Source organism: Nymphaea colorata, chromosome 1 (assembly GCF_008831285.2).
Source record: "Nymphaea colorata isolate Beijing-Zhang1983 chromosome 1, ASM883128v2, whole genome shotgun sequence".
NCBI classification, from domain to species: Eukaryota; Viridiplantae; Streptophyta; class Magnoliopsida; order Nymphaeales; family Nymphaeaceae; genus Nymphaea; species Nymphaea colorata.
Window position 1 is genome coordinate 23,107,236 of NC_045138.2, and position 11,471 is coordinate 23,118,706.

The window sequence follows — 11,471 nt, forward strand, 5'->3', positions numbered from 1 at the left end:
ACGGGCATTATCGGACCTGAAAGTTTTAACATTCGCACCATACTGGGTATGCACAAGAAGAATAAATGTCTCTATGATGCGAGGAAACTCGCTGCGGTCTTTTAACAAGTATATAAATGTAGCACGAGAGAAATCATCAATGAAAGTGATAAAATACTAGAAACCTTGACGGGTATGAATGCCCAAAGGTTCCCATACATCAGAGTGAATCAGGGAAAAAGCTTTATTAGCACAACTAGAAGAAAGAGGGTACGAAGCCCTCACATGTTTGACAAACTGACAAACATCACAAGAAATGGAAGACAAATCAAAGGAGGAACACAAGTCTGGAAACAAATGTTTCAAAATCCCAAAAGGTAAATGCCCAAAACGTTCATGCCAGTACATAAAAGATTGAAGACAATCTTCTCTTCTCTTATCTGTCTTGCGGATCGCTGTCAACAGAACAGTAGCCACACGTATGGGAAGACGATATAATCCATCAGAAGCTAAACCAATCCCAATCCTCTTCCCTGTCACCAAGTCCTGCAAAACACAATGATCGGCAGAGAATATAAGTTCACAATTCAATTCTTTAGTAAGTCTATTGACTGATAAGAGATTTAAAGGAAACTGGGGAACATGTAAAGCGCCCTGCACATGAAATTTGTCCAACAAGGACAGGGTGCCTTCGCCTGCCACACAGGTAGAGGAACCATCTGCAAGAGAAACACGTTCCTTTCCCGAGGACAACTTATACTCATGAAACAATTTTGGATTACCTGTCATGTGATGAGTAGCACCACTATCGACAATCCATTCCCCCACAGAAGAGTTACCTTGATTGCCAATAATAGCAAGAGCATGATTAGCTGTAGTTCCCTCTGAGGTCTCAATCTTGTTGACATCAATCCTGCCCAAATAAGCCCTTAGTTCACGAAGCTGGTCAGCAGAAATGGAGACTTTTTCTCCACTGGATGCTGGCACCTCAGACACAGGCGTTCTCCCAATCGAAGATCTCCATTTGTTTTCCTTCTTTTCTGGATGAAGATCCCAACAATAATCCACGGTGTGACCTGTCTTCTTGCAGTGAGTGCACCGGTGAAGGGATCTAGACGGGCCGCCAGGACCACGACTCACGAGAGCGGATCTCTCGTTATAGGGCACAAGTTCCCTCTTCCCTTCTTTTGTAACAAGCCTCCTCTGTTCTTCCGCTTCAACACAGGAGTACACATCTTCAATACTGGACACCTCTCCTGAATTCAGAATCTGGCTTCGAACACCTTCAAACTCATCATTTAAACCTGCTAAAAAGAGGAACACCCTGTTTTCCCATTCATGAGCAACATAGAGCGCCTGATCATGGGGACAATGCCAAGGAATATCAGAATGATAGTCAAGCTCTTCCCACTTGGCTTTCAAAGCTCCATAGTACTCTGCAACAGACGAGTTCCCTTGTCGAATGCCATAGACTGTCTTCATTACTTGGTAAGTACGAATTGTGGTCTTCTTTTGGCCATACATTTGCTCGAGGACCACCCACATGTCTCTAGCAGTCTTCTTCTGAAGGATAAGGGGCTGAATATCGGCGGAAACAGAATTGACAATCCAAGTTTTCACTTGATTATCTTCAAGAAACCAAGTGTGCCACACATCACTTGTTCTTGCTGGTTCGGGGTTGCTCCCATCAATATAGGCCATGCGACCACGGCCAGCAATCCCCATAGTCATAGCAGGCGACCACGAGAAATAATTCTCCTTGGTGAGGCGAAGAGTGATGACCGGCGGAAGAAACAGCAACAGAGAGGCAGCGCCAGAGAAAAAAACGAGGGAGCGGCGCTGGGCAGAGACAGACTGCCGGAACCACGCAGAGCGGCGCTGGGCGGAAACAGACCGCCGAAACCAGGCAGAGCGGCGCGGCGCTGGGCGGAAATAGACCGCCGGAACCAGGCAGAGCGGCGCGGCACCGGAAAAAGACACGGTGGTGGGCGATGCGTCGGATGACAGAGAGGAACGCCGCTGGACAGGTCGTCGCTGGGTAGGCCGACGCTGGGCGGAAGCAGCTGAAACAGGAACGGCACTGATCAGGGCGTCGCTGGGCCGGTCGTCGCTAGGCGGAGATGGCGGTGGGGCGACAGACGAAGCTCGGGCACGGGCGATGAACAGTGCCGGGCGAGACCTCCTCCAACATGGGCAAAAGACAAACCAGAAACGCCGGAACTTCACGGCTCTGATACCATGTAGAAATACGAATAAGAAGAAGACGAAGAGAAACAATGTGTAGAAATACGAACAAGAAGAAGACGAAGAGAAACAATGATCACGATGTAACGTGGAAAACCCTCAACACGAGGGAGAAAAAACCACGAATGAGGAGGAGTTGGTGCCCACTAGCAGCCAGACTCTCTCTCTCTTAAGATTATCATTAACTCTTAAGGATTAGGGTTACATGACTTAAGTAGAGCCCAAAACGGGCTACAAGGCAGGTCGGGTATGGATCCGGACCCGAAACACACAATCTATCAACACAAACCATCAGACACCAAACCAATCTCAATCTTCTTCCCTGTCACCAAGTCCTACAAAACAGAACGTTTTTCAGAAAATATAAGTTCACAGTTCAGTTCCTTGGTGATCTTGCTAACAGATAAAAGATTTAAGGGAAGATGGGGAACATGCAGGGCACCATGCACCAAGAAATTGTTCAATAAAGACAGACTTCCTTTCCCTGCCACAGAGGTAAAGGAGCCATCGGCAAGGGACACACGTTCCTTTCCCGATGATAGCTTGTAGTCATGAAAGAGTTTGGGGTTACCAGTCATGTGATGAGTGGCACCACTATCAACAATCCACTCTCCCATACAAGAAGTACCTTGTTCACCTGAAACAGCTAGTGCCTGATTGACATTCACCTCATCTGACGTGTCAGCCTGACCAACATCAATCTGGCTCAAATATGCTCGCAGCTCACGAATCTGTTCTGCAAAAATAGAAACTTTACCATCACTAGGATTCGTTGCATTCGAAACGGGCTTCTTCCCACCAGAAGATCTCCCCCTACTATTCTTCTTCTCGGGATGCAGGTCCCAACAAAAGTCCATCGTATGACCAAGTTTTTTGCAGTGTGTACACTGACGGGAAGAACGGGTAGTTCCCACAGAGGCACGGCTAACGAAGGCGGACCGTTCAGTGTGAGACATGGGGTCCCCCTTTCTCCCACTTATGACCAGCCTCCTTTGCTCTTCAGCTTCAACACGGGAATAGACATCTTCAATACTGAATGATTTGTCAGAGTTAAGAATCTGACTTCTTATATTCTCGAATTCATCGTTCAGTCCAGCTAAGAAAAGGAATACCCTATTCTCCCACTCCTTTGCCATATACTGCATCTGGTCTTGAGCAGAACTCCATGTAACATCGGAATAGTAGTCAAGATCCTCCCACTTAGATTTTAATATTGCGTAGAAATCTGCAACCGAGAGATCCCCTTGCCGCAGAGCATATACTTCCTTCATTAGTTGATACACACAAACTTTTCTTTTCTTTTGACCGTACATCTGTTCCAAAATAATCCACATATCCCTCGCAGTCTTCTTTCGAAGAATGATGGGTTGAATATCCGAAGACACTGAATTAACAATCCAAGTTTTTACCTGGTTGTCCTTAAGAAACCATGTATCCCAAGCCATACTATCCACATCAGGTTCGACCCTTCTCCCATTCATATAGGTAGTTCGTCCTCGACCAGCGATCCTCATAGTAATTGCAGCATACCATCGTAGATAATTATCTTTGGTAAGCCGAATGGTGGTAACTTGAACCGGTACATTATCAGTTCTCACTGTCCCAACATCATGCTGATCGGTATTGACTGTGGAGGAGGAAGACGTGTTGGCCATGATCACCAACTACAAACGGCTGACCAACAGAGGCACACAGCAGCGACAACCCCTGAGGACAACACTGGAGCCTGGTCGGGTGATGCTGGAGCGATCAACAGCACTGGAGCAGAACAACGAAACAACTAGGGCACGGTCGACAATGGCAGCGGCGGCAGAGTGGCAGACACAGGTGACGCAGAGAATCTCAGGCGATGCAGTCGGGCGGCGGCGACGGCGGCGGTGGGCAGCGGCGGTGGCGGCGGCAGAAGCAGCGGCAGCGGCAAGTGATTTAGGGTTGGGACTTCACAACCCTAAAAAAAATTTTTCAAACTCGTCAGCTCTGATACCATGTAGAAATAATAGACGCACAAGAACGGAAGATTGAACATAGATGTAACGTGGAAAACCCTCAACTAGAGGGAAAAAACCACGGGTGAGGAGGTCTGGTGCCCACTAGCCGCCAGACTCTCTCTCTCTCTTTGATACTTCATTAACCTTTAAGATTAGGGTTTACAATGCTATAAGTATGCCCAAACTAGGACACACTGGATCGGGTCCAAACCCAGACCCATACATCAAGATCCGTCAACAGTGGTGAAAGTATGAGTTTTGAGGACAGATGTCAAAATTGTTGTTCCCATGCACAACAACAGCAGAAAAGTGAAACCTGATGGTGAAATCCACCTCACCCATCATTATTATGGACCATCCAATCTCGAGAGATAGAATGGGCCGGTGACTATGATACATACATACATACATACCACTGTCACATAAATCGTGTATGGGTATTATATGGTGAAGAATTTCTTGGGTATAATACGGCAAAGTTGTATATCATGGGAAAATCTCCGCACATTTTTAAAAAATTTAAAACATTTAATAAATCCTAACGCATATAATATGCATTTTTTCATGTTTTTTATTTTCTGGTGTTTTTTTAACAAAGACGCACCTAATTGCTGTTTTATGCGGGTGATTTATTTCTCGGATATTATATGCATTTTTTTCGAATAATACGCATTTGATGTGATTATATATATATTGAAATCAGCCAGCTATTTCCGTGACCGGATGGTTTTTTTTTATTTTCTGTCACAAAAAACTGTCACAAGAGGGTATTCTAATGCTAAAAACCATTAACAAAAAACTGACCATCACAAATGCTATATATATATATATATATATATATATATATATATATATATAAATCACTAATGCCAATATAATAACTGTTTTGTAGCGAAACATTTTTCAATTTTAATTAACCAACAACATTTGGAATCTGACATGATTGAATCGCCCTACATATGTAAACGAATCTATAAAAGTCTTCTTTTTCATATTATGCCACCTAGAAATATCAACTTATTTTATGACGAACAGAGATGGATTCTAACAAAAAAAGCTATGTGCTGATTTCAGCATCCAAGCAACTTACTTGCAACAAATTCTTGACGAGATAAAGAGCTGCAGGAATCGGGTAAACTTTAACCTCATCTAAAGTAGTACCTACTCTGAGTAGCAAATAAAAAATGGTCAGATAAAGGAAATGCACGTACAAAAAGACATGAATGCAACAACCAAAAAAAAACTGAAAATGCAGGAACAAAGGTCATCAGTAAGCCCCATGATAATTGCTAATCGACCAACATGAAAACAAAAATATATGCTGTAGCAGAGAAGCACACCAATGCACTTGTGCTCCACTCTCGTGCATGTTGTCACGTGATTTTTGCTTCCTCCACTCATCACTCATTTTGTTCATTTACCTTGTGGGTAGCATACACTAATTCATCATTTACTGTTTCAATCCATAAAGCAAGTAAATATATGGAATAAATTTCTATTTGGTGTTTCTCATGTATCATTCTTTTTTATGGATCACTGACAAGTCCTAATGTGCATAGTTTTCAATTGGTGAAGGATAACTGATGACCATTCATTGATGATTTTTCAACTCTGAAATTCAATCTCAACTTGTTATCTCCTTACCAACTTGCAAGATGAGATTGACAAATGGAATTTCAATGATGGCCAGTGACTGGGACCAAGCACATTTTGGAGTTGCGGCTATGTCACATAGGTACGGGTACGGGTGCCGGTGCGGGTCGGGTACTGAGCATTTTCAAAAAACTTGGGTGCGGGGGTACGGCCATATATATATATAAACAATAAGAAATACTTAGAAAATATGTATCAAAATAAAGGATATACATCAACATAAACAAATAAATAACATAGAAAATATATATCAACGGCTCTTGCAGCAGTGTGTTTAAGAAACCTATGAAAAACTTTAAACATATGGACAACCAAGCAGCCCTTTAGTCAAATATGAACATCAATCGAATTTTCACATCCAAAGAATAGAATAAAAAGGTGGAAAAAATTAAATCAAAGAAAAATTAAACAGTTTGGATCTATAGGTACCCAAGTGTCAAAGTACCCATTTTGGGTACGGGTACGGCGACACGGGTACGTGGACCTTACTGAAGTACCCATGTGACTTAGAGTTGCAGCAACACGTTTCTCAGCATGAAATGGACTGAGGCTGACCTGCCCCTAGTGAAGCTCTGCTCCTGCATGGGGCTCGTCTGCAATCCAAACCAAGCACTTGAGGAGGCATATGACATTCTGCAGGTGCTAGAACTCAGGAGCAGCATGGGTGTCAGTGTTGGGGCTGTTTGGGGAGACTCAGCAAGCAGTGAGCTTCAATGCAAGATCAGGAAACGTGAGCATGGATCCCTTTCACCTGACCTGTTCCTCCTCTCTAAATGGATTCAGCCCACTTGGCATCGGGTTTCAAGGAGGAGACTGATAGTTCAGAGTCGGAGTGTCAGAAGAAGACTCAGAATCATGATGGCAGGCAGAAATAGAATCCCCGAAAGATGGGCAGATCTGGAATGGCTCAAACTCTGCATCACAGTTTTGGAAGTTTTCCCGGCCTTTCAAGCTGGTGAAGTCATGAAGAGATGTGGCTACCTGGATGGCCAAAATGATGCTGGCTAATTTTGTTCTGGTCTGCTGGGTTCTCATCCCCTGGCAGGTTTTGGTACTGTCCACCAATGGTGGAATAGGTTTTTGGTCCATAGCTGTATGGTGTACAGCTTGTTTTGTCTCTGTTGATGCTTAGCATCCTGTGCAGTCACTTTCGTACATATATTTTTTGCTAATAAAGGTGGGAGCCTTTCTCCCTGCAATTCCTATTGGAAATGGAATTTCTATGACGGCCAGTGACTGAGACCAAGCACATTTGGACATCAATGTTGCAAATAGTTCTTCAGAACTAGACAAAATGCCTAGAGTCAAGAACCTTCAAAGTCTGTGAGAGAAACTTATAAACTGTTGTCTCACGGCTTTTCACAAATGAATAACATTAAATATTATTTGGATATTACAGTGCTTGTTTAATTTATGTTATGTTTTGTTAAGGGCACTAGTAAAGTCTAGGCACCATTTTTTACAAAGTTAGTTATAGGCCAAAAAAAGGACCAAACCAAATAACCAAGTTTTTCCATTAACTTACAATATTAAGAATAATCATGACAAGCAAGTCAGAGAGATGAACTTTCTCCTGAGAAACAAATGAAATTGCATGTGTGAAGGAAAAGAAAACAAAGCAAGTGATGTAAAAATTTGACTGAGAATAGATCACCTGTTATCTTCAGTAACACCATCCGTGTTCCATATTTTTGCAAGGGCTAGAAGTGATAATACGCATTTCAAGGCCTCCACCTTAATACACATAATCATATCAACCAACAATAACCAATGGCAGGGAAACAGGTTAAGCAATGAGTGAGATGGATAATCAACCATTTGATGCCAATAAAATTTCAATCACCTCAATGGAATGCAATTCTCGCACAGGCATGAGTTACATGTTAAGCAAGCAAACATAACAAAAATTAATGCAGACTCGAGCATCAACCATTTTGTTTAAGCTACCATTTACCCACCAAAAAATTTGCTGTCGTCCCACTATAGTCATATTTTCCAGCTCTTCTGGACCATGCTATAAGTATAGCCTGGGAACTAGTCAGAAATGTCAAGGCAACAGTCACAAGTGTTCTGCAGCAACACAAAGGCCGAAAATGAGACACATTAGAATTTTGGAAAACCCATTTTCACTGCTAACATAAAAGTAGAATTTTATTGCACTTAATTTTTACTTACTTGTGCTTCCATTTGGAGTTATCAACAAAGGCATCCCCAAGTTTTCCCATTCTCCCAAGGGGAGCTGCAGGAATAAGGCAATTTGAAAATTGTTTTCCATCCAAAACAAGGAAAAAGGTAAATGAACAACAAAATGCAGAGACCAACTTGGGCAACCAATGTAGGCTTTAGTGAAAGCACAATACAAGGCAAGCTTACCTTAAATGGTCTTGGCAAAGCACGCCTTCTGCTACCTTTTTCCTAAACAATAATAACACGATTAAACATCTTCTGGACTTTGACCCTAAGGAATTAAAATATTATTACTTATGCCTTTGTGCAAGCAGTATTCCTACATAAACAGAGACGTAGACCTTGAAATGACTGGTAAATTGATCAAATTTAGTCCTCATAGACAACTAAATATCAGGAAAAAGGGGCTAAAAATGAAAAAGATTGACATACCCACAAAAACGATCAAATCAGCTAGAGGTAAACAGAGAACCAGCGAAGATTGTCTATACTTTCTCATTGCTTCAATCATCCTGCATGTTGTTGGTTGAGCAACTTCTGAATGACTTGTTGATGTCTCCTTTTTTCTATCATCCCCAGTTTTTTTCCTTTTCTTCTTTATTGTGAATTTCATCCATAAGGAAGATACTATCAGGAAACTTCAGATGGCCCGTTATAATGTAACTGTCACCATTAAGCTTCTTTTTGTCAGTTTGCATGAAAGGACAATCAGTCTTCATTTTGATTCCTTAGAGTTAAAACTGGAAGGATTCTAAGTTATGCTAGTATCAGCTAGGAAAGGGCGGAACAAAAGAAGAAGAAGCCCCACTCAAGAACATTTACAGATTCCACCTAGTCGGTTGGATAATTTTGCCCAAGCATGGGTTGACTAGCATGAGATTTGAGCTGAAACCATCCAGTGTCGAGTTGTAAACAAACTGAACCCTACAAGGTGTTTCTGGATTCTCAGCTAATTTACCAAAAATAGAGGAGAAAGTATATGCAAGCAAAAAGTATGAAGTTATAGATTCATAATCATGAAAACAACCAGCAAATTGGAATATAAAATACTGGCGAACACTATTGGCATTGCTACAATAACTGGATCATAAGATGGGTAAAATGGACATATTGCGATTCAAAATGAGGTTACCCCTTTAGTAAGAACTAAGAAGTACACAATGCTAGTGCTGGTACCAGAAAAGTACGATATGGATGTGAAAGTCTGATGGAACTACTACCCATATTAACATAGTCATCGACCTTCTTCCTCTTCCATATATTCTACAATTTTTCCTCCACCGACCCAAGACCAATCCAGCTAGCTATTAAATCCACCCGAGGAAGGAGATGTTAGGAGAAGTTTCATTTTTCACCGCTGTACATGAATGAGAGAGACCTAAACTATGTGTGAATGCAGGTCGCCATTTTTTCTAGTAACTTAGGCGCAACTCCACTAAGGATACATATCCATATAGGTGTGCAAGTAAAATACGCCTACACATACCTAAAAGTAAATGAATTCTTGATTTTGGTAAAGTATATGTGACATCAAATATTAACAACCGATAGGAGTTGACTTGTGTTCGACATCCTATATGCCGCGTCCATGTGAAGTAGGATAGATCATCTCTTCAAAACCTGGCTCCATTCAGTGAATCAATTGCTTCGCACGTTTCCTTTTCCATCATCAGAGGAAAGAAAAGACATACACACAGACAATCTTCCTAGCAAAGTCTAAGCAATAAAACTGACGGAAGATGCACACCCACAAAAATTGTCCATCCTGCCAGAACCATCAGAATTTAATAGAACTCTGAGTGAGATTTAGGGCCTCAGTAGACCCATATATCATATGTAAGATGGATGGACCTAGAAAGAAAACAACCATCATAATCTGGCTCAGTTGCTTTTCTAGACTGAAAGAAACAAAAAAGACCACACGACCTTCTCCAAGATCTTTATCCGCCCCACAACAAGCAATCTTTGATAATTGAAAAGAAAAAGAAGAAAGGCGGAAACAATGCAAAATAACGACTACATCAGCGCAGTGATCCATCAAAGGAAATGAAAAAACAGAAGCAAAAACGAACGACTAACGGACTGAAAACGTCATTAAAATAAGAACACGAAAGTGAATAAATTCAAAACTTCGACGTGAAAACAGGGCTTAAACCAGTTAACGATCAGAAAGAGACGGGGCTCATCTAATCCGACGGGTCTCGGCGTCAATTTAACCATCAAATGAAAGGCTATCCCCTACATCTCTTAGGAGAAACGGTAACCCACATTTTAAATTTTTAAAAAGAAAACGCCACACGAGATAAACAGAGAGAAAGGGAGAGGGGGTGCCTACCAGGCCAAAGGACTCTCACTCTCTTCTTCTTCTTCTTTCGTCTTCTTCCTCTCTTCCAGGAGAAGCGTGTTCTGCCGGAAGCGTGGCACTGAGATCAGCTGAAGATGGGAGCAACGAGGAAGTCTGGGAGTTCAGGAACTCCGGATTAAGACCTCTTTCCCAGTACACGAGTAGATCCAGCACAAATCGGTTATGGATCATATATTCTAATATCCAGTCCTGATCTAACTGCTACTTTCGAATCTGGGCAGCTGAACTCAGATCCGTAGTGCACTCAGATTTGTCGGTTCTCATTCTACCAACGTTTATTCCAATATTTTAGGTTGGATCTTGTTGAAATCTAGATCCAGACTAAAAGCAAACAAGGATGCAAGTTAACATTCAAATGGCATGTCTTATCTAACTCTCATATTTATACATGCTGTGACAGAAATTGTATTTTGGATATGGATTCACCTCTATCTCTGTTTGGAACTCTCAGGTTCTAATGTTTTAGCTGCGGATTCAAGTATAATAGGACCTGATATGGATTTTTCTAATGATTTTAATGGAAATGAAAGATGCCACCAATGGGACTAAATTATGCGGTTTCAGTCTAGCCATAAGTAACGTTATTAGATGCACCGTGCCTATCCATGAGATTAATAAAAAATGTATATATAACATTAATAAAATATTGACAATGTTAGGAAAAACAAACAACTATAAATAATAATTTAACAAGCATCTGAGTTAAAAAAACGTACTTAGCATAATATGTCACACACGAACTAAATGTAATTCAATTTGAGACGAAGTAGAAATGGAAAGTAAAATGATACTGCAACACGTAACAAGCTTATACTACCTACAACATAAATGCTTTCATTAGAGACAATCATGTTGCCGGTCGACTGTGTCTTGCCCAGTCAAGCCAGTAAAAGGTGATGCTGCTTGGCCAGCTTAGGCATAGTTGGAATGCATGTGGGATCAATCGGTCGCGAGTCAAGTAGAAAGCAATACACGTGGAATGTGCAGCTGTGCAGTGACAAGGCGTTTAAATGCATCAAGATCAGCAGTCCCTTTGGAAGTACAAGTCCATCGTT

At 41.6% G+C, this 11,471-nt stretch overlaps 1 protein-coding gene across 4 annotated transcripts in view; it reads right to left on the reverse strand.

Moving 5' to 3' along the window:
- Nucleotides 1–10,520, reverse strand: part of LOC116246033 (CMP-sialic acid transporter 2-like) — a 29,181-nt gene extending 18,661 nt beyond the window's left edge. For 2 of the 4 annotated variants that reach the window (XM_050080157.1, XM_050080154.1), the window contains exons 1-8: nucleotides 10,387–10,500; nucleotides 8,883–8,975; nucleotides 8,484–8,714; nucleotides 8,238–8,279; nucleotides 8,040–8,103; nucleotides 7,823–7,934; nucleotides 7,519–7,598; nucleotides 5,302–5,377 (exon numbers count right to left, since the gene is read on the reverse strand). In XM_050080157.1, coding sequence (XP_049936114.1) covers nucleotides 5,302–5,377; nucleotides 7,519–7,598; nucleotides 7,823–7,934; nucleotides 8,040–8,089 — 318 coding nt within the window. In that variant the 5' untranslated portion in view covers nucleotides 8,090–8,103; nucleotides 8,238–8,279; nucleotides 8,484–8,714; nucleotides 8,883–8,975; nucleotides 10,387–10,500. Of the gene's footprint in view, nucleotides 1–5,301; nucleotides 5,378–7,518; nucleotides 7,599–7,822; nucleotides 7,935–8,039; nucleotides 8,104–8,237; nucleotides 8,280–8,483; nucleotides 8,715–8,882; nucleotides 8,976–10,386 lie in introns of all 4 variants that reach the window. The other 2 variants (XM_031617710.2, XM_031617713.2) reach the window with 2 other exon arrangements.
- Between the last annotated feature and the right edge of the window lie 951 nt (nucleotides 10,521–11,471).